Source organism: Cibotium barometz, chromosome 46, assembly GCF_041138505.1.
Source record: "Cibotium barometz isolate CiBa-2024 chromosome 46, ASM4113850v1, whole genome shotgun sequence".
In the NCBI taxonomy this organism is placed as follows: Eukaryota; Viridiplantae; Streptophyta; class Polypodiopsida; order Cyatheales; family Cibotiaceae; genus Cibotium; species Cibotium barometz.
In genome coordinates, this window is record NC_141091.1 from 40,179,371 (window position 1) to 40,203,471 (window position 24,101).

At 44.8% G+C, this 24,101-nt stretch overlaps 1 protein-coding gene across 1 annotated transcript in view; it reads right to left on the reverse strand.

Moving 5' to 3' along the window:
* The window catches only part of LOC147612213 (pyrroline-5-carboxylate reductase-like), a 69,375-nt gene extending 45,654 nt beyond the window's left edge, over nucleotides 1-23,721 (reverse strand). Inside the window, exon 1 of the mRNA XM_086784101.1 lies at nucleotides 23,474-23,721. Coding sequence (XP_086640227.1) covers nucleotides 23,474-23,668 — 195 coding nt within the window. The 5' untranslated portion in view covers nucleotides 23,669-23,721. The remainder of the gene's footprint in view (nucleotides 1-23,473) is intronic.
* Between the last annotated feature and the right edge of the window lie 380 nt (nucleotides 23,722-24,101).

The following is a 24,101-nucleotide window of genomic DNA, read 5'->3' on the forward strand; positions in this document are numbered from 1 at the left end:
CTTGCTTTCAGCCCAAGACTAATCCAACCCTAGAGCCCATAAGCTTGCTTCTCCAGCCCTTGAGAAACCCTAGCTTCATTCAGCCCTAGGTGCTTGCATTCAGCCCTGAATTCAGCACTCAGTTCAGGCCTAGATTCAGCATACCCTTCACCTTCAGTTCAACGCCAGTTTGCAGCCTGTATACACCTGCGTTTTCTGATCCAGCAGCAACAGTGCTGCGTTTCTGTCCCAGCCGTACAGCAGCAGCTCCTGCAGTCCCAGATTCACATGCGTTTCAGTCCACAGCATCCTCCACAGCCCAGCGTTTCTGTCCACAGCAGATTCCAGCCCTGAAGCAACAGTCTACAGCAGTTTCCAGCCCTGAAACTGTTGTTTGCATCAGTGTTCAGCATTCTGTGCATCATCCACACATTCAGCAGTCATCTGGTGAAGGTAACACAGCATTCATATGTGTTTTCAGCATTCTAACAGTGTGTAGAACAGTCCACCTTCTTCTTCTTTGAGCCTCAGGTGTGCAGCCCTTCCTCATGCCCTTGGGAAGAGTGCATAGGCTCAAGATCAAGTCATTGAGGTGTTTCTACAGCACTGCACAGATCAGCCGCTCTCCGATCCTCCGAGATCTTGCGTTCGGCTTATCTACAGTCCAAAGTAATTCTCTCTAAAGTAATAAAGCAAATACTATCTCGTTATCGGGATAGGGGGCCCTTCAGTGGGTAATTCGGGACCCCATCTGGTGTACAGTTCTCATATCTCTCTCTCTCAACTCTTTAAAGTTTGAAGTAATTAAAGTGGATTGCTAAACTCACGAAACTCAGGATACAGAAGACGGTGTGAGCATATTGTGTGACAGGATCAACCAATACAAAGACTTCCGCTGCATATCACAATAGGACACCTCAAGACCCATCACAAATTTCTGTGGTACACGCATCCACATCAAAGTCCAATACCAAATCCCACGCTCCTACTCCGTGCCCATAGTTGTTTCTCGTACCGGTACAAACTGGTTCGTACGGTGCGAGTCGTGCGGTACGATAACGTACGGTACAATTAGCCGTTTATAGTCGTTGTGCTGCCTGTAACCTGCGCCGTTTTTTAGTTGTTTTATGACCATTTTAAGGGCTGTTTTTGGCTTGCCTTTTGGCCCATGTGACATGTCACATGTCACATGTCACATGTGTTTAGGCCTTTGCTTGGCCCATTGCCATGGGCCATGGGCCATGGGCCATTGAACATTGAACATTCCTATAAAATGCCCACCCCCTAAGCTTCTCTCAAGGCTCTCATTACTCAAGAGTCAAGACTCAAGTGACCATCAAGGCCCCCCCCCCCCCCCCCCTCTTGCTCAAGTGACCATCAAGCCCCTCTCTCTCTCTCTCTCTCTCTCTCTCTCTCTCTCAACTTTCAAGCCACTCTCTCCCCCATAGGCCATCTCTCAAGCCTCTCTCTCTCTCTCAAGAGTCAAGACTCAAGCCTCACTCTCTCATTTTCTCAAGCCTCTCTCTCTCTCTCTCTCTCTCTCTCTCTCTCTCTCTCAAGCCTATCCATCTCTTGAATCTTCTAACTTCTCTCTCTCTATCACAAGATCAAGGGTGGATTGGGTGCTCACCCTGATAGTATTAGAAGCTCAAGGACGGATGATGAGGTCATTTCCCCGCCTTGTGATACATCCTCCCCCGCCTTGTGAGGATTATGTTGTTAATCCCTCATATTGTGTACTAATTACTACTTAAGTACTTAACTTAGAGAACAAGAACCTTCAGGAGAACACTTGAGAGAAGATTGAATTGAATTGAATTGATTAAACTGAGTACAATAGGTCTCTTATATAGGAGATGAAGAGACACATTTAAAGAGGCATGTCCTTTGACGAAAGGACATGACCATAGATGAAAGGATACAACTTTAGGCTAAGGGATGTGTCGATTCGATGTAGAGGCACAACCATTCATCAAGGGATACAACCATTCATCGAAGGGATGTGGCTATTCGATGAAGAGGTACATCCTTTGGCGAAGAGTCGCAACCAATCGAGGATAGGGGTTCCCTTGGCTGGTTACTCTTTGCATCTGCAACAGGAATCAGCAAATGAAGAGAGTATCTGATACATACATACGTGACAATCGTGACATTCCCTCCCATTTAAAATAAAACCCATGTGTCAAATGGTAGACATCCGTTTGTCAAAGAACTCCTGAAGAAGATTAGGGTACTGCTACATTTCTTCATCTGTTTGCCAAGTGGAATCAGACTCATCCAAATCCATCCACTTCACAAGAAATTCTGTAGTCAACTTTCTTCTTGTTTCCTTCTGTCGTACGTCAAGAATTACTTCTGGAACAAGGATAATATGGTCATCTTCAATTTCTGGTACATATGAAGATAAGTCTGGAATAGGCAAATCTCCTTGAACATACTGTTTGAGCCAAGAAATGTAAAAAGTCGGATGAACCTTCCCCCATGCAGGTGGAAGTTCCAACTTGTAACTGACAACTGAATTTTTCTTAAGAATCTTGAAAGGCCCATAGAAGCGAGGTCGCCTGTTTTTGATATTTTTGTTGCACATGGACCAATTTATCTCGAACTTGCACAAGCACATCTTGCATCTCCTGAACCACCTGATCTGCCAATGCCACTTTGTGTTGTAAAACAAAGTTTGTAGGCACAAGAGGAGTATGCCCATATGCTGCTTGAAATGGAGTTAATCCAATTGCTGAATGATGGGAATTATTATAAGCAAATTCCACGAGTGGCAAATAATCTTTCCATGATGCCAAATGGGATTGAATGTAATGTCGAATCATTTCGTCCAAAATCTAATTGACTCTTTCAGTCTGTCCATCTGTTTGAGGATGATAGGCTGAACTGAACAACAAATTCGTGCCAAGAGATTTGAACAAAGACGTCCAAAAATGTCCAGTGAACTTTGGATCTCTGTCAGAGATGATGATCTTCGGCAAACCATGCAATTTGAAGACATGTTGCACGAACAATGACGCCACATCTGGGGCTGAAGCAGCTTTCTTGCAAGGAATGAACTGCGCCATTTTGGAAAATCGATCAACCACCACAAGAATCTGAGCATTGCCTTTGGATGAACGAGGCAAAGTGGTAATAAAATCCATACTGATACTTTCCCATCTCTCATTGGGAATTGGCAACGGTTGAAGTAACCCTTGTGGAAGTTGTCGAGAGGCTTTCATTATTTGACACGAATTACAAGCTTTGACAAATTTGATAACGTCTTGCTGCATCTGAGGCCAGAAGTATGTAGCAGACAAAAGCCGATATGTCTTGTTGATACCAGGATGAGCAGCATAAGGAACTTCATGATGCTCTTGAATGAGAATCTTCCGCAATGAAGTATTGTGAGGCACACAAATGCGATCAGAAAAGAACAGCAACTCATCCATGATGATGTAGGCTGCAAACATGTTCATTTCTGCAGGACTGGGATTAGAAGATTTGAGAGCACGGAACGCATCTCCAAAATCTCTATCAGTCAAATACTCATTTTTGAAACAAGCAGGAATTTCCATTTGGACATCTGTGATGGCAAAATTAGTGACTCGAGGCATGCGGCTCAAAGCATCTGCAACCACATTCTGAAGACCAGGAACATACTGGATAATCATGTGGAAATTAGCCAAGAATTCAACCCATCGGCCTTGTCGAGAGTTCATAGCAGGTTGAGTGAAAATGTACGTCAGAGATTGATGATCTGTACGTACAACTGAATTTGCTCCAAGAAGATAATGTCTCCAAGTCCGATAAGCATGCACGATTGCCAAAAACTCCTTATCATACACAAGATACCTGCTTTGAATGGCTGAAAACTTCCTGCTGTCAAAAGCAATGACACGATCATTCTGCATCAAAACTCCACCAGAAGCACGATTTGAGGCATCTGTCATTACATCAAAGGGTTGGGTGGGATCTGCAATGGCCATGACCGGGGTTGTCGTCAAGGCATGCTTGAGATCATTGAAGGATCGCTCAGCTTCATAAGACCACTGAAGTTTGTCTAGATTTGTCAATTCTGTCAAAGGGGCAGCAATCTCTGAAAACTTATGCACCTTGCTGTGATAAAAGTTAGCAAGTCCCAAGAAAGATCGCACATCTGAAATGGTGAGAGGCAAAGGCCAAATCGCCTGAATCTTCTTAGGATCTACTGCAATCCCATTAGCAGAAATGATGTGACCAAGATATTCCACATGGTTCTTGAAAAATTCGCTCTTCTTCTTGTTGATGTACAGCATATTGGTGCGTAGTACTTCAAAGACAATCTGTAAATGCTCTTTGTGATCGACCATAGATCGGCTAAAAACCAGAATATCATCGAGATAAACGATCACAAACTTGTCCAAGTACGGCCCAAAAATTTCATTCATCAGGGTCATGAAAGTGGCCGGGGCATTGGTTAACCCAAAAGGTACGACCAAGAATTCATAATGGCCATATTCTGTCCGAAAGGCTGTCTTGTATTCATCACCATTACAGATACGAATTTGATGATAGCCGGACTTCAAATCAATCTTGGAAAACACCTTGGCACCAAGCAGTTGGTCGAACAACTCATCGATGCGAGGCAAAGGGAATTTGTTCTTGATTGTCAGCTTATTGAGAGCACGGTAATCAATGTAAAGCCGCATTGATCCATCCTTCTTTTTGACAAGCAAAACCAGGACTCCGAAGGGACTTTTGCTAGGACGAATGTGACCTTTGTCCAGCAACTCCTGTAATTGCTTTTGTATCTCCTGAGATTCAGAGTAAGAAACACGGTATGGAGCTCGGGTTGGAGGAGGTTGACCTGGGATAAGATCAATCGGGTGATCCACAGGACGACGAGGAGGCAATGTCGTCGGAAGATCATTCGGAAACAGATCTTGAAAAGGCCTGAAGAAGGGCTCCAAGTAAGCAGTTGTTGATGTGACGAGGCTTGAGATTGCTCACTAGTTTCTGCTTCAATCTCCCGTAACATGACCAAGGATGTTGTACAGTCACGTTTGCGGACGAGACGTTTGACTTGCAGGGCAGAAACAACAGTGATGGGTTTGGCACTGAAAAGGCCACGAAGTTCCAGCTCTCGACCATCATGGTATAACTGGATTGAATGAGAACGAAAGCTGATCACTGGATCATATCGATACAGCCAAGATTGTCCCAGTATCATGTCATAATGTGACAATGGCATCACTGAAAAATTAAGGTGATCTTGATAATCTTGAATCTGGAACTGAAGCTGTTGCACCTTTTTGTTACAATTAAGGAAGGAACCATCAGCAAGCTCTACTTGAAAAGCATCCACAAAATGTCGGGTCTGTAGGCGAAGCTTGTGAACCAAAGAAGTGCGCACAAAATTAGTGGAACAGCCACTGTCCCACCAGCACATTGATGGGATGGTCGCCAATTAAACCCAAAAGATTAAGGACATGCTTGGAAAGATTTACCAGAACAGGGTTGGTACTTTGGCCATTAAGCATCAGGGTACTAACAACTTCAGAAACACGAACAAAACAAGCTATTAGTTTGTTTTTGTCTTTCACAGGAGGCGGGTCATGATCAGCATGGTGGCAACTGTCCACCTGAGAATTGCACCGAGTGTTGGAGGGTTTAGGGCGCTGAGGACATTCATACCACCGGTGATTACCAAAGGCCTGGATGACTAGGTTGGGATGAAGTGGTAGTCAATGAAGAAGTTTGCTGTCTTGAAGAGGTTTCTCGCTTGAAGTTGCGCCGATCATTGCTGCGACGGTCCTGTCGGGACCGATCTCGGTTTCTGCTGCCAGAGGATTCAGTTTGAGAAGATCCTGCGTTTGACGCGAGAGCTTGCACGGAAAAGCGCGACCGGAAGGACTGTTGTCCAGAATATGGTCGCCGAGAGTTGGGTTATCCAGGATTGGGACGCTGGGGTTGGCTAGTTCCATTGGGTCGATTCCGCTAGTAAGAACATGCGCCGGAGGAAAAGTTCCTAGGAGGACGCCTGTAATCACTAATGCGCTCGACATACGAGATTGCTTCATCCAGGGTGGCAGGATTGTACTTATGGACTTCGTCTTGGATCGTGGGTTCAAGCCTGTCAATGAAGCTGTGAAGCTGGTCAGAGGGGCTGAGTGTCTCTATCTAGAGAGCCAATTTTTGAAACTTTGAGCTGTACGCGGCCACGGAGCCAGTTTGACTCAGGCGGCGGAGAGAAGACCTGGCATGAAAGTTCGCATTGGCAGGCTCAAAAGCCTTGCGAAGAGCACGCCAAAATTTATCCCACGTCGGAGTAGACTTGCCATCTGAAATCCTGCGTCGCCACCAAAGGAAGGCGGTATCTTTCAAGAGGGTACTAGCCAATGCCACCTTTTTGTTTTCGTGCAATTCGGTATTTGAGTGACAGAAAGTACTCGAAATGAGTAAGGTGCAGTGGCTCGCAGGTGAGGAAAATAGTCCAGATCGCCCCAGTGTCGGGTTCGGTTACATGCGGGCTGCTGACATGTATGCGGTACACCTGTGAGGCCGAGGCTACTGGGATAGGAGAGTCCGGGAGACTTGGAATCCACCCAGCATCGGTGGAAAGTGGCACCGGTTCCGGAGTGGGGGCACGAGGAGGGCTGTGTTCGGGAAGAAAAGCCTCGGGGATCTTGTCGATGTAACTCAAGTAGGAGATGTGCATGTCGGGCTCCTCTGGAAAGTTGTCCATGAAGCATGCACGTAGATGGCAGGAGCGCACAGACTATGTGGCGTGGGCAGAGGCGGGAGAACCCACTGACAGCCGGGAGGAAGATGGTCGCCGAATCGCCAGGGAGAGGGGGGCGAACGTGAAGATGGCGGCATCCTGACAGCCCGGGGGAGGTGGTTGTAGCCGAATCGCCAACGGAAAGGGGTGTCGGTTCACAGTAGCACACGCCCGTTTTTTTTTTTTTTAAGAGTCCCACGAAGATTGAATTGAATTGAATTGATTAAACTGAGTACAATAGGTCTCTTATATAGGAGATGAAGAGACAAATTTAAAGAGGCATGTCCTTTGACGAAAGGACATGACCATAGATGAAAGGATACAACTTTAGGCTAAGGGATGTGTCTATTCGATGTAGAGGCACAACCATTCATCAAGGGATACAACCATTCGTCGAAGGGATGTGGCTATTCGATGAAGAGGTACATCCTTTGGCGAAGAGTCGCAAAACCAGTCGAGGGTAGGGGTTCCCTTGGCTGGTTACTCTTTGCATCTGCAACAAGAATCAGCAATGAAGAGAGTATCTGATACATACATACGTCACAATCAGCAATGAAGAGAGTATCTGATACATACATACGTTACAATCGTGACACGCCGCCTCCGCCTCCTCAAAGAGACAAAGGCTTGAGTCTCCCATGAGGCAAGCCACTCTAGCCGAAGCCACCAGGGGGTTCTCTTCTTCTCTATCACATCTCCGAGAATGGCAACGGCTAGCGGATATAGAGATTGCACGCACCATTATTGAGTGCAATCTCTCATTCCATGTGCTCAAGGTAGATCAATGGAAGTCAATGGTGAAAGCCATTCCAAATGTGGGCCCATGTGAAGGATGGACCAGCGTCTCCTATCATGACATGTGCACGAAGAGGCTTGTGGATGAGAGGGAGAGAATCGATAGATCTCTCAATCCGGTGCGGGCAGCATGGACCAAGTATGGGTGTAGCATCCTCTCCGACGGATGGACTGACGGGAAGAAGAGACGCATCATCAACATACTTGTCTCTTGCCCTCTTGGCACATACTTTGTGCGGGGCGTGGATTCCAGAAAGGCGGGGAGGAAAACATTGGGTGCATTCATATATCGCCATATCAAGCAAGCCATCATGGAGGTAAGTTTCAAATTGAACTCAAGTCTTTAAAGTTTAAACTTTAAAGTTTAGGCTTTAGTATATGTGATATCATATGTGGCTATATCATGACTCAAGTCTCATACCGCATACGCTCATTGCATCCATTCATGTGCATTGTGACATGTAGGTCGGATCGGAGAACGCGGTGCAAGTCATCACCGACAACGCTTCAAATTGCCGTCGGATGGGGAAGTTGCTCGAGGAGGACTATCCCTCCATAGTATGGACGCCTTGTGCCTCCCATTGCATTGACTTGCTCATGGAGGATATGGGCAAGTTAGTGTGGATGAAGGAAGTAATGACCGAAGCTATCTCTATTGTCGAATTCTTCACCACAAAGGTGAAGGTGCTTGCCATGTTCCGCGAACATAGCAAGTTGGAATTGAAGAAGTCGTCATCTACACGCTTCGCCTACATGTGGCTCCTCTTGGAGCGCCTCCATGATGTGAAATCCTCCCTTCGCCAAACAGTGGTCTCCACAATGTGGAATGAGTGGGATGAGCGAGAATCGGCGGAGGCCAAAGCCATGCAACGGCTTTGCCTAAAGGAGGAGTTTTGGCAGTCGGTCCGCACTATTGTCATTGCGGTCACGCCCTTCTATAGGGTATTGCGGATGACCGACATGGAGGGAGCCACCATGGACCTTCTCGTTCACTTCATGAGAGAGGCCATAGCAGAGTTGCGCGCTTCTCCTTCCATCGACGAGGAGAAGCGCAATGGTATGTTGGCCATTGTGGAGAAGAGATGGAAGTGGATGCGAAGACCTATCCATGGTCTTGCCGCTTTATTGCATCCAGCTTACAAATCACCCGCCCTCTTCACCAACGTGGAGCTACTTGAAGCCCGAGATGCTTACTTGCCCAAAACATTGCTGAAGGATCGCCATAGGAAGTTCCTTGAGGAGCTCATAAGCTAGAATGACCAAAGGGGAGGAGCCGCGTTTGCATCTACTACCTGTTGGAAGAGGGAATCCCTTGTGAAGCCCCTCTTTTGGTGGGAGACATTTGGGTATGCGCTCTCAAGCCTCCAAAAGGTGGCTTTGAGAATCCTAGCTCAGGATTGCTCTTCGGGTGCATGTGGAGGAGCTGGAGTTCCTACTCACTTGTACACACGAAGTTACGCAACCACTTGAGCATACAACAGTTAGGGCAGCTAGTGTATTGCCGCGCTAACTTGCGCATGGTGCGCGCAATGCAAAGGATGGAATCGGCGAGACACGTATAAGTTACAACTTATAAGTTATAAGCATTCAAATTTCAAACTTCAATGTTTATTGAAATCTGAAACTAAAGTCTAATACATTGCTCGTCACTTGATCATTGTACAATGTAGGTGAATGTGGATGCATTCAAGCTCACAAGGGGCACTCTTGAGAGTGTAAACAAAGTGCAAGATGAGGAGGCGGAGAGGATCTATGCAGAGATCTATCGAGAGCTCGAGTCGTTTGATCGACGACCTACTCGCACTCGTCGTGGGCGTGGAGGTAGTGGCAGAGGAGTGCAACTAGAAAGCCGTGGATGCACGGTTCGTGGTGCTTCCAGGGACCTAGTGCATACCTATGTGCAGCGTGGTTCGGGTAGCTCCACACTCGCTCTTGTAGATGAGGATACTCCCTTTGGCTTCACATGAGCTTACAAAGCCCGAGTTCAATGATGAGGGCAACCTTCTTAGCGATGGCGACTTCGGCGAGGCCACTGATGTGTCCTCTTCTCATGAGGATGATTTCAACGAGAGCTCTGATAGTGATGCCTTTGTCTAGTCACTCCTTGGGCCTTGGCTCTAGCCTCTCTTTTTGTACTCGCGCCTAGCACGCTTGATCGCATCGCACCTCTATGCTTTATGTACTTTTGTTTGTCACTTAAAACTTGTTTTTAATGATATTTTGGTTTGAAACAACTTCTCTAGACTCTACCCTTCCAAATTGAAAATGTCTATGTTTGTATGTCAAATCCCCACGGATGCCCTCGTGATCGATCTTGGTTCGAAACTCGAATCCTGCAAACAAACGAACAAACAAACAAGCAAGGGGGTGCAGGCCTGACTCACCTCCCAACCATGACAGCCGTGGGCAAGCCCACAGTCTTGGCTATCTCCACCGAGCCACAAGCTGAGCTAACTAGGATGACGTACCGACCAATCTCCTCCTCGCGACGTCCCATACCGCCACGAAGCTGCCCTTGCGGGCCTCGAGATTGCTGCCGGCCTCGGCTGCATAAAGCAGGTGCACGTCTGCACTAGATTCTTGAGGAGTAACTAACTGATCTGCTCCACCCAGTACTTCCTTAAGTCTACTGACATGAAATACAGGATGAACTTTCACATGAGAAGGCAAATCCAATTCATATGCAACTGAACCAATCCGTCGTGTAATACGAAATGGTCCACAGTATCTAGGGGATAATTTCGGAGATCTACCTGTCCGTAAAGTCTCGGAATCTTTCGGAACTCGCAAATACACTATCGTTCCTTCAGAGAACTCTCTAGGTGAACGATGTCTATTAGAATAAAACCTGTCTCGGTCTTGAGCACTTCTAATAGATTCCTTTGCAACTTGTAACATTTCCTGCATATCTTGCAAAAAATTACGTGCTGCATCATGCTGAAGTCCTAAGAATCCTACTGTAACAGGTGATCTTGGTTGAAAACCATACATAAGCATGAAAGGACTAAAACCTGTACTCGTATGCTTAGTACTGTTATATGCAAATTCTAACATAGGAAGATAATCCTCCCATGAACTCTGTCTTTTGGATACATATGCCCGAAGCATATCCTCCAAAATCTGATTCACTCTTTCAGTCTGGCCATCAGATTGAGGATGATCTGAGGAACTCAAATTCAAAGTTGTTTCCAACTTCTCAAAAACAAGTTTCCAAAAATCACTCGTAAACTTAGAGTCCCTATCACTAACTATGTCCTGCGGTAACCCGTACAGTCTAAACAATTGCTCGATAAACTGCCGAGCTAATTGCGTAGCTGTAATAGTCTTCCGGGTCGATAAAAATCTAGCCATTTTTGTCAAGCGATCTACCACAACCCATATAGAATCGTAGCCTTGATGTGTTCTTGGCAATCCGGTAATAAAATCCATGGAAATACTTTCCCATTTATTACCTGGGATTTGCAAAGGATGCAACAACCCAACCTGTCTAAAGCGTTCAGCTTTATTTGCCTGATAAATTGGACACTTGAGAACATAATCTTCTACATACCCTTTCATCTTCGGCCAATAAAAAGTGTGTTTCACTAATGATAGCGTCCTGTGTACCCCAGGGTGTCCAGCAGAAGGGGCGTCGTGACACCCCTTAAGAATCTTGGAGCTAATGTCCGGGATCTGTGGTACACAAATTTTGTCATTTTACGGAACAGTAAACCATTCCGAATCATCCACTGGCCTCCTACAGCCTGAATGGTAGACTGCTCAGTCATCGAGTCTTGGTCAATCAATGAGCTCCCGTCTTGGATCTTCTGCCAAAATGGACCAAAATAACTATCAGTCCAGCAAAGCCCTCTCAATGACTGAAATAAGTCAGTAGAAATCTCGGTGAACGACAAAGTATTCACCTCTCTAATCCGACTAAGCGCATCTGCAATACTATTCATGGACCCTTTCCAATAACGGACCTCAAAATCAAAATCTTGCATTAACTCTGCCCAACGAGCTTTCCTTCCTCAAATCATCCGCATCACACACATGCAGTCATCGGTAGTGTGAGCTGAGAGTGCTCCCGTACAGATTTCCGAAGAAAAACAACAAAATCGAGAAAAGAACGAAGTTGTTTCATTGTTCGTGGTATAGGCCAGTCCAAAACCTTCTGAACTCGGTCATAGTCAATGCTCAACCCATCTCGAGTGATCTTGTGTCCTAAGTAAATGATGTCGGTCATAAAGAACTCACATTTACTCAACTTAGCATATAGTCGATTCTGTCTTAAAATAGCTAAGACAATCATGAGGTGTCTGACATGATCCTCAAGAGTACGACTATAAATCAAAATATCATCCAAGAACACCACCACAAATTTTCCCAAATGTTCACGAAAAAGATCGTTCATCATTTGCTGGAAAGTGGCTGGAGCATTGGTTAACCTAAAAGGTAATACAAGAAACTCGTAATGGCCATACCTAGTCCGAAAGGCGGTTCTTTCGACATGCCTTTCATGAATACGTATCTGGTGATATCTTGTAATGGCCATACCTAGTCCGAAAGGCGGTTCTTTCGACATGCCTTTCATGAATACGTATCTGGTGATAGCCAGTACGTAAATCTATCTTCGTGAAATATTTCGCTCCTGCTAACCGGTCAATCAGGTCATCTGATCTAGGGAGAGGATAACGGTTCTTAATGGTCAGCTTGTTCAATCTCTTGTAATCTATACACATTCTCCAAGTATTGTCCTTCTTTCTTCTAAGCAACACAGGTGCACCCCAAGGTGATTTACTTGAACGGATCTGGCCCATCCTCAAATAATCTTCGAGTTGTTTAGCCAACTCATCTTCCTCATCTTGGCTCATCCTATAAGGTGGAATACTGACAGGATGAGCACCAGGGATCAAGTCAATACGATGATCTACTGCCCGTTCAGGTGGTAAATCCGATGGCAATTCCTTAGGAAATACATCTTGAAATGAATCAAGTATCTTCTGTAATTCTTTGCTTTCAAACACACTTAATTCATTCACATCCACGGAAGGGATGAGAAAAGAAGAAAGAGGAATCAAGACACAATGAAAAGCGGTATACAAAGAAGAATCCATTATATTTCCAAAATCAATAGTATTTACAAGAGGTCCCTGAGAGGGATGGATACAATCACCTAAAATACTATACTTGGTGTCCCTATGCTGAAAAGAAAAAATATGACTAGACCAATCTCCTCCTCGCGACGTCCCATACCGCCACAAAGCTACCCTCGCGGGCCGTCTGCACTAGATCCAAGCTCCAAGACCATAGAGCTCTCACAAACTCGCGAGACTCTCTATGATACAATAACTAACCTTAGCCACCCTTTTATAGGCTCTTGGCCGGTCATCGGGCGTAAATCACAGCCTGACGTTCCGTCGAAGAAGCTTCGAGAGCTACTTTGAACTCTTGGAAATCTGATTTTGACACAAAATCGTCAAAAAGATTGGCATCGGTACCTTCCGTAGCCGGCAAGCCTTCGCGTTCCACAAGGGGCTCCAACTCTGATTCTTGGGTTGACATCGTGAAGAGGGTACGTGGAGAGAAAATTCGATCTTTGCACAATAAAAGTGCGAGCGAACTTGAGAGCTTGAGAGCTTGAAAACTTGAGAACTTGAGAGATGTGTGGCAAGAAGCCCACTTCAGGGGGTTTATAAAGGTTCCAAAAGCCAAAAAAAACTCCAAAAGCTAGGCTTAGCTTTTGCTTTAGCTTTTGTGTTTTGTTTTTTTTGTTTTTTTTTCTTGAATATATATATATATATATTCTTTTTTCTTTTAAAAATAAAAATAAACACCTTTAAACTTTGGAGGAGGGTCTTTTAAAACTTAGAAAAATTTTAAACTCTAAAAGAAAAACGAAAGCTACAAAAAACGTGCTTTCCTTGGTTTTTTTTTTTTCTTCTCCTCCTGGATTAACCCGTCGGTGAGCTGCCGGCGCCTGCGTGTCCTACGTGCGGCTGTACCCGTGCCAACTCGCCGGCATGTGCCTCGCCAGCCTGCGTGGGCCTCAGTGTGCCGGCCTGCTGTGCGTGGCCTGGGCGCTGGCCGGGCCTGGGCATCAGCCCGCCTTGCCTGGCCTGGGCACCAGCCCGCCTGGCCTAGCCTAGGCGCCTACATGGCTTGGCTGCCTGGCCGCCTGGCTTGGCAGGCCTAGCCTTCAGCCGCCTGTAGCCCAACGCCAGCAACACCTGTCCCAACCTGCAGCGCCTCTTCTCAAAACCGATCACTCTCTCTTGTACGCCAAAAAACAACGAAAAGCAACATGCTTTTTCTTTTTTTCTGTTTCTCTCCCTGCAATTTATGCGTAAACATGCCTCTTCTTTGCAAAAGCAATCAACTCTACTAAAACTACCATCTCCCCATCAACATGGGGTTCTTTGATGAAGAAAAAACACATACCAAATCTGAAAACTGCAGTATGCACAGAAAAAACAGCAAGCTTTTTTAACACATACCGTTCTTCGACCTCTTCTTCTCTACCACCGACTTGCTCGTTCACGAGGTATGCTCTGATACCACTGTCAAATCCCCACGGATCCCCTCGTGATCGATCTTGGTTCGAAACTCGAATCCTGCAAACAAACGAACAAACAAACAAGCAAGGGGGTGCAGGCCTGACTCACCTCCCAACCATGACAGCCGTGGGCAAGCCCACAGTCTTGGCTGTCCCCACCGAGCCACGAGCTGAGCTAACTAGGATGACGTACCGACCAATCTCCTCCTCGCGACGTCCCATACCGCCACGAAGCTGCCCTCGCGGGCCTCGAGATTGCTGCCAGCCTCGGCTGCATAAAGCAGGTGCACGTCTGCACTAGATCCAGGCTCCAAGACCATAGAGCTCTCACAAACTCGCGAGACTCTCTATGATACAATAACTAACCTTGGCCACCCTTTTATAGGCTCTTGGCCAATCATCGGGCGTCCACACTTGGCCGCCCGCCCGTCCATACTTGGGTGCCCGCCCGTTAGTATTTCCCTAACTCAGCTCGTCAATCAGTCTGCCTAGTTCCAAGCTTCCCCAAGCCTCGAAACTAGTCTTGCATGCGTATAGCACACGGTAGATACACACTGTGCACATGACATTGTAGGTGTTCTTTATTTTTAAAAAAACCGTATTTTATCATACGGTATCCCAAAATTTCATATCATACGAAAAATTCCCGTACAATATCGTACCGTACGGTATCGTATTTTCATACCGTGACAACTATGTCCGTGCCCCAGAGGAGTTCTTAGCAAGAGAGCTCGATCCATTCTAGAAGCCAAGCACCCCCAACCTAGAGCGTGAGGACCCTCCACCATCCAGACAAATCTGAGAGGTTCTCTGCCGACATGGCATGCTCCCATCATAGAGGCCTGACCCTCTTTTTGCCCTCATATTGGTGCTCATTGACGAGGGAGAATCATTGTCACGTGCATCCCACACTTGGATGCCACGTAGACATATCTATACAGAAGGTGCAGGACCTGGGGTGGAAAACTGGTCCCATGTGAGCCCAGTCTGGGACGAGTCAGCCAGGGTCCCACTCCAATCGTCCGACCCAGTCTGGGACGAGTCAGCCACCAGGGTCCCACTCCAGTCATCCGAGGTCAGGTGTGCATTGTCCTGCACATGCGTCCAATTGTCTTGCAAATGAAACAGTGCCAATCCGCGCTGTGAGTCTCCCTCTGGACTGATGTCAGTGGTTCTGTGTATCTGGTATGATGTTGGATGCCAGACCACTGTGTAGACCGTTAGGGTTTGCATATAGGAAAGGGGCCAGCCCATGGGGCTACCCCAAGGACATATATGTGGGCATGGGGGAGGTGTAGAACCACCCCCACAGGGGCCAGGCAGGCCTTGGCTGTGCCCACCAGCCATGGGATGGGCTAGAAGGGTTGTAGGCCAGCCCTAGTGCCCCTAGACAGGCAGCTGACAAGGTACCCAGTCCCTAGAAGGCTGTAGGCCACGTGTGGGGCAGCCCAAACGCGCTACCTAGCAGCCAAAAGCTCATGCGCATGGTGGCTAGCACCTACTTGTGTGAGGCGCAAGCTGTTTTAGCATTAAATGCTATTTACTCAGGTCGTGAGGTTTATTATAAATAGCCGCCTGGGTTTTAGACAGCCGACCAGCACCTTGGAGGGGTATAAATACCCATGGCATATATTCAGGTCATTCATCTCCTATTTCACCAAGTGCTGAAGCTTATCAAAGGGCCAGGACAACCAAGGATAAGCTAACGCAAAAGGGGTGAAGGATTGAAGGTCAAGGGCAGAGGATTCTCCTCAGCCAAGAAGGTTCAGGTTCAATCTTTTATTTCAGTTTTGCATCATTCTAATAAAAGCAAATACACCATTTGTGGTGGGGGCCCTACAGAGGATATTCGGGACCCAATACTGTGTCCTCTTCTTCCTCTCTCTCTGTCTCTCTATTTTTTTGCACATCTACATTCAGTTTTGTGCATTAATTTCGTCGCCACAAGTGTTCTGATTTCTGAGCATTGAAGTTACCAATCTCCCCCAAAGCTACCGCATGTTACAGTGGTATCAGAACCTACTTCAAGTGTAACTCGCGGCGGGTGCCCGGGGGACTAGGGCCTTTGACACGCTTGTTGATACCATCAATGCATATTAAAACATTTAAACATGGCCACAGCCTTAACACATATCCATCATCACTTTGCATAAAACATAAAGCTGGACAAAACATCCACAAATGCTACAAATGGAGCTTGCACGAGTGACACTGCATAGAGGCCGGAATGGGCCGACCCCCCCCCCCCCTTGGAGTATTTTATTACCCAATTATGCATCTTTCTATGCATAGAAAATAAATTCAATGAAAAAAAACACTTTTATAGTAATAAAAATTTTCCATCATGCATCTTTCTATGCATAGAAATTAAATTCAATAAAAATCACACTTTTATATTTTAAAAAAAATCCATTATGCATCCTTCTATGCATAGAAATTAAACTCAATGAAAACAACACTTTTATAATTAAAAAAAATTCCATTATGCATCTTTCTATCCATAGAAATTAAATTCAATAATTAATATCAGTGATATCCATGCATATTCATAGATGAATATGTACATGAAGTAAATTAGAATATTTCTTTTAGAATGCACAAACGGTGGGAATTACTCTTTTAGAGTAACATAAAAATAAACTTTCTTTTCCACAAAATTTTAAAAAATTTTACCATAACCTCCTTTTTATGGCTGACCATTTCTCAATTTTAGCATTCTATTTTCAACTTAATTTAACCCCAATTAGATGTCTAGGACTCTAATCTACACAATTTTCAATTTCCAAGAGAGTAAACAATAAGAAAACTTTAATTAATCTTTTTGTTAAACATTTTAGGATAAAGAAAGGCTAAATTGTAAAGAAGAGAAGGGGATGACCTTTTCATCAAGGCATAGCATCAGAATTTACTTTAATCAACTATAAAAAACAAGAAAATCAAGAAAACCATAGATTTACCAAGCCGGAACATAGGCTGTAGAAATGCCAAGCCAACAATATAATCCATATACCTCCGTGTGGGTACTGATTCTTCCCCAAAAACCACGAGTCTTCATGCAATAGAGCTGGTACAGCAAGTACAACTCTCCATTCAGCCGATACAGCAAGTACAATGGTTGGTACAGCCGGTACACTGGCTGGTACATCAGGTACAGCAAGTACAAATACTGATACAGCAAGTACAATGGTGGTACAACCGGTACGGTGGTAGGTACAGCAAGTACAGTGGCTGGTACAGCCGGTATGGTGGCTGGTACAGTAGGTACAGCAAGTACAAATGCTGGTACAACACATACAATGGCTAGAAATCATAATAAATGATTGAATACCCTTGCCTTCAGTATTTCTTCGCGAGCGATGGAAGCCTCCAAAACAATCCCCAACAGCCGGTATTCTTCATGGGCAGCCTTCAAGAGAGAGAGAAAGAGAGTAGCCATCATAAGAGCAACCTTCAACCTCTATTAATGAAGAGACAGGGCTCCAATTTATAGATTTGGGCCTCCCATGAGCTAAAATGGCAAGAGAAGGCTACAATGACAAGTGGAGAGCCACACAATAGCTGAAGTGACAAGTGTGAGGCCACTTGTCTCACTTTGATCCACTTTCTAACAAATGTCAGGCCACTTGTCTCACTTTGGTCCACCTCCTTGCCACATGTCCCAATCTCCATAAACTTTATCTCTAAAAATATCCCAACTGGTAGACATTTTGCCATAGGCACTTTGCCAACTCTTAGTATCTGCTCAATTCCAGATGTAACGACGCGAACAGAATTTCCATCGGAGTCGGGCCAAAAATAGCAACTCTCCTAAAATTTTAGGAGTGTGGTCCTTTGTATTCTAGGATAATCCCCCATTCCCAAAGCTTGTACTTTCCAAATATTTAAACATCCTGGAGTCCACTAGACCCCTTTCAGACTGGAAAATGTCCAGGCTGGTGACATCCTCCCCAGCTTCTTAAAAGTTGTCCGCAACTTTAAGCTTCAAGCCATATATTCAAGATATAATCATGTCCCATCGATTGGGCGAGACGAGACAGTCTCAAAAATCCAATATAACTGAAGAATCCATGTCCCAAAGAAATGGGCGAGACTAAATAAGTCTCCATAATACCAATATCAAAATCATGTCCCAAGATAAATGGGCGAGACAAAAACAGTCCCATAAGTCCAGATATCATAATCATGTCCCAAGATAAATGGGCGAGACAAATCAGTTCCATAAGTCCAGATATCATAATCCATGTCCCGAGTAAATGGGCGAGACAAAACAGTCCCATAAGTCCAGATATCATAATCCATGTCCCAAGTAAATGGGCGAGACAAAACAGTCCCATAAGTCCAGATATCATAATCCATGTCCCAAGTAAATGGGCGAGACAAAACAGTCCCATAAGTCCAGATATCATAATCCATGTCCCAAGTAAATGGGCGAGACAAAATAAGTCTCCTACCAACAAGACATCGGCCGTCATGTCCACTTTACCACTTGCACTCCGTGTTGGTACTCTGACCACACACCTTGTGGGCTCAAGTAACAAGATAAAACAATCAGTCGCAGGCATAGATAACCTGGTGTTCCATACGCATTTCTGCACCTATCATCATTCTTGTACTTGAAAATATTCCGCCTGCCATCATAACACACCATGTGTGCATGGCCGGAATCCACACGGGCACCGCCCGAAAGTCCACAAATGTCCTGCCATGTCCTTGGACTCATATGCATCCATTCATATGATCCATACACATGCCCAGGTATAATACATACATGCATCCGCATGTTTCTAGGCCTGACACGCAAGTACAAGATTACGGGTGCTTGGGAATTCACCACCAGCCTGCACCTGATTCTTCCAAATACATTATGAATGAATACATTTCAAACAAGAGAATCTGTAGGTACATCCGCCCTACACACAGGTACATCCGCCCTATAGAAGCCTCTTCACAGGTACATCCGCCCTGCACAAGAGTATCACAATCCTCACAGGTACTCCGCCCACATACTCCGTGCTAACCACACACCTTGGAGTAGAGGTGGACTTTATCCATAAAAGCATCATATCCATGAGATATCCAAAGATTTCTTCTCTATAAACTTGAACAGATTCGTCCATAGAAATTGCTTGTGAAGCCCAATATCTATATAAATCTCGTCCAAGAAATCTCCATAGATATAATCCATCCCAATAAAGAGAGCCATGAAAAGAATTCATCCCATTAAAGGGAGCCATAAACAATGTTTCCCTGAAACCATCTCAAGGCAAACAACAGCACCTTTCTCCTTGCATAGCTATACAAGGGTTAGTGAACATTAAAAACACTTCATAGCAAAAGCACTAACTTTGCAAACTCAAAGTATACTTAGCTTTTCTTTGCCAGGTTGGCCATGAAGCCAAAAGAAATATCTCCTCACCATATCCTTAAGATATCTTGAGATATATCTCCATATAGCTTGCCTGTAAGCTTGATAATATAATCCACAATATCCATATGGAAAGAGTGCTAAACATGTGCACATAAAGCCAACTCCATACTTCAAAGATAAATTTTGTGAATTCATAAATCCTTAGATCAACAAGCTGTCTACTGCTCATGCTCTTGCTTCATAAGCTATGACGCGGCTGGCCATGCTTAACAGCAATGATGGTAAGTGTGGTCCCCACTTGAGATCTTTTCTCTTCCTTATTGATAGAAGGAAGCCTCCGCTTCCAAGAAAGCCTATGCTTGATACCAATGTAACTCGCGGCGGCGGTGCTTGGGGGACTAGGGCCTTTGACACACTTGTTGATACCGTCAATGCATATTAAAACATTTAAACATGGCCACAACCTTAACACATATCCATCATCACTTTGCATAAAACATAAAGCTGGACAAAACATCCACAAATGCTGCAAATGGAGCTTGCACGAGTGACACTGCATAGAGGCCGGAATGGGCCGACCCCCCCCCATTGGAGTATTTTATTACCCAAGGAGAATAATATCATGTACAAGCTTTGAGGGCCTTACTCTCCCCACAGTAGATGCCGGATTATCCCTATACAAATGCCATAACACAGCCCAACACAAGGCTACCAAGCCGGAACATAGGCTGTAGAAATGCCAAGCCAACAATATAATCCATATACCTCCGTGTGGGTACTGATTCTTCCCCAAAAACCATGAGTCTTCATGCAATAGAGCTAGTACAGCAAGTACAACTCTCCATTCAGCCGGTACAGCAAGTACAATGGTTGGTACAGAGCCGGTACGGTGGCTGGTACAACAGGTACAGCAAGTACAAATGCTGGTACAACACATACAATGGCTAGAAATCATAATAAATGATTGAATACCCTTGCCTTCAGTATTTCTTCGCGATGGAAGCCTCCAAAACAATCCCCAACAGCCGGTATTCTTCATGGGCAGCCTTCAAGACAGAGAGAAAGAGAGTAGCCATCATAAGAGCAACCTTCAACGGTGGTAGAGGCTAGTGTGCAGCAAGAGAGCCTCTATTAATGAAGAGAGAGGGCTCCAATTTATAGATTTGGGACTCCCATGAGCTAAAATGGCAAGAGAAGGCTACGATGACAAGTGGAGAGCCACACAATAGCTGAAGTGACAAGTGTGAGGCCACTTGTCTCACTTTGATCCACTTTCTAACAAATGTCAGGCCACTTGTCTCACTTTGGTCCACCTCCTTGCCACATGTCCCAATCTCCATAAACTTTATCTCTAAAAATATCCCAACTCGTAGACATTCTGCCATAGGCACTTTACCAACTCTTGGTATCTGCTCAATTCCAGATGTAATGACGCGAACAGAATTTCCATCGGAGTTGGGCCAAAAATAGCAACTCTCCTAAATTTTAGGAGTGTGGTCCTTTGTATTCTAGGATAATCCCCCATTCCCAAAGCTTGTACTTTCCAAATATTTAAACATCCTGGAGTCCACTAGACCCCTTTCAGACTGGGAAATGTCCAGGCTGGTGACATCAAGTGTAAAGATTCAACAAGAAACCAGAAATTTTTTCTCGCTCGTGTGGTTGGTTTTCAGACTACCCCTTTCGGAGTGACTCATGTCCCTCGAAGGACGGTTGGTTTTCAGCCTCCGGAAGTCTCCCGCACACATAGTGGTTGGTCAGATTGCGCTCCGGAAAGGAAGTGCGTTTTCCTGCTATGGAAGCTTCGACGATGAGAGAGACCAAAAACCTTGAGACCAAAGTGCACCACGCAGCCCAGCTAGGGCATCAGGCATGAGTGTTAAAGAGATGTTAGCGAGCAATCGCAAACCAAAGTAGGAAGAGCATAAGGCGTAGATACTAGCTCTAGAAGAACGCATCCGTTCTCGAGCGCCGAGTTTTCCATCCCCTCCTCCCTCTCCTTCCGTATCCCAAATTCCAGATCCTCTACATAGGGACCCTCTCGAAGAGTCACGATCGCAGCCGAGTTCAATGCTTGAGTTGCAAATGCGTGCATTGGAGATCTGACAACGCGAAGGCGAAGCCATGCGACGCGTGGAACATGAGCGTTACCTTGCGGCTTTGGACGCAAGATTGACAACAGCGGCTTCCTCAAATCATTTTCCCGAGAAAATAAATTTCAGTAAGTATAATGGTAAACTCGACCCCACAACTCTTTATTCACATTCTAATAAAAGCAAATACACCATTCGTGGTGGGAGCCCTATATAGGGTATTTGGGACCCAATATTGTGTCCTCTTCTCCCTCTCTCTCTCTCTCTAATTTAAAAAACATCTACATTCAGTTTTGTGCGTTAATTTCGTCGCGACAAGTGTACTTATTTCTGAGCATTGAAGTTACCAATCTCCCCCGAAGCTTCCGCATGTTACAATCATATACACACCTTGGTGTTTTTTTCCATTTTTTCATTCCCTGTTTAGTTTTTCTATGGCTCAATATATCCATAGTACCTTTGTATTATTTATGGTCTCATAGAGACTTAAGGTCTTCCATAGACGTAAATATCTCTCTCTCTCTCTCTCTCTCTCTCTCTCTCTCTCTCTCTCTCTCTCTCTCTCGCTTTGACCACTCCAAGAAAGCAAAAGTCAATGCCATATAGTGAGAAGGGCTTTGAAAACAGGATCTTAAGAAGCTCCATCAATGGAGCACATTTTTAATGAATCTAGAAAAGTTTGTGCTATTATCTTTTATGAAGGATAAAGAATTATAAACATGCAACAAAATGACTCTCTTTATGTGATTCCCAAAAAAAAAAGAATTTAAAGTTTTCCAAACTAAAATATTTAATTGCAAGCACATTTTTAGTGAATATAAAAGTTCGTGCTATTGTCTTATATGAAGGATAAAGAATTATCAACAAGCAACAAAATGACTCTCTTTATGCGAGTCCCAAAAAGAGGAAGTTTTTTATTAAGTTTTCCAATCTAAAATGTTTAATTGCAAGGCGATAGCCTAGTGGATAAGACTTTGGACTTTCTACAAGAGGTCTTGGATTCAAATCTTCTTGGGACATCTTATACTAAGGGTGTGCTCGCGTGCAAGCGGGCACGTAGGCAGCTGTCCACACTCCTTAGGTCGTCATCATTCGATCGTCATGGTGCTTGCTTCCACCTTCCTCTTCGGCGATCCTGCGGCAACATCAATGTGCAATGCTTGCCCTTCAAGCTCACACTTTGGATCAAAGACAATGGTTGCCATGGACATCAAAGATCGTGACTCGACTTAGGACGCCCAGTTCTACCAAAGCTATGCAAGGTGTTCACTCCAATTGGCCGAACGACGAACTTGTGGGGTTCGTCCGCGGCTTGTCCACTGCCTATAAAGTGGCCAATATTTCGAAAGGGTGGTACCCCTTGTCGTACTCGGGTGTGTGCATGGTTAGTATGGTGTGTGTGTGGTTAGTATGGTATGTGTGTAGCCGGGTGAAATTCCCGTGTGCGACTAGGAATGGAATATGAACTCATGATAAAATATATATATATATTTAATTGGAAGCACATTTTTAGTGAATATAAAAAATTTGTGCTATTGTCTTTTATGAAGGATAAAGAATTATCAACATGCAACAAAATGACACTCTTTCTATGAGCCCCAACAAGAGAAAGTTCTTTATTCCTATGTAAAATATTTAATTGATGTGCTTAAATTGGAAAATTTTGCTTCTTAATTCTACAATTTAGAGAAACTCGTCATGTGACAAAAAAACAAATGTTGATTTTTCTTCCTATGGTAACACATCTTATCTTCAAGGACTAGTTTTAGCTTTACACATGAACCCTCTCTCCAGCTGACTAGGAGGGTTTTTCTTTCTTTCTTTTTTCCTATGGCGTTTCCTTTTGAGTCCACACACACACACACACAGAGAGAGCTAGACATTAAGGCTTTACATGTGCTTGCATATCTACATGGTAAAACCAAAGATAGAATGAAAGGCCAGAAGCGGACAAAAACCTGGGCATTGGAATCACACACGGAGGCGCCCAAGGACCGGAACACTTGGCATCGGTGGGCATTCACGTCGGCAGCGAACATGCGGCTAACTGGCAGAACGCCTACACGGTCGAGGCCGCGAGCGATGGCCTCCGCCATCTGCCCTGCGCCGATAAAGCCTAGGGACTTGCTCTCTAGAAGCGGGGCAGCAGCCATACTTCTTCCCCACAACAAGGCCTTGTATGCCTCGGACACATAAAGATGCCCAATGTGGCCCCCTACAATGTCCAGCGTGGTTCCTAAAGGTAGTGTGGCCCAACGCCAAAAAAAAAAGAGAGTTTCCAATATATATATATATATATATATATATATATATATATAAAGGTGATGTAGGGATTATGACTAAAATATATAAAGGTGATGTAGGGATTATTTTATCCCTTGGAATAAAGGCATTGCCAACTTTGAACCATGATTATTAAATTTTAATAATGAAAAATACACTAAAATCGGGTCAGGCATCTTAGGGACTAAAGTACATGAGTAGGTAATCTAGCTATCCACCCATTAGGAGAGAGAGAGAGAGAGAGAGAGAATGGAGTCACCTGGTCCTAATAAAACCATTTTCAAAATATCAATCAATGTTATA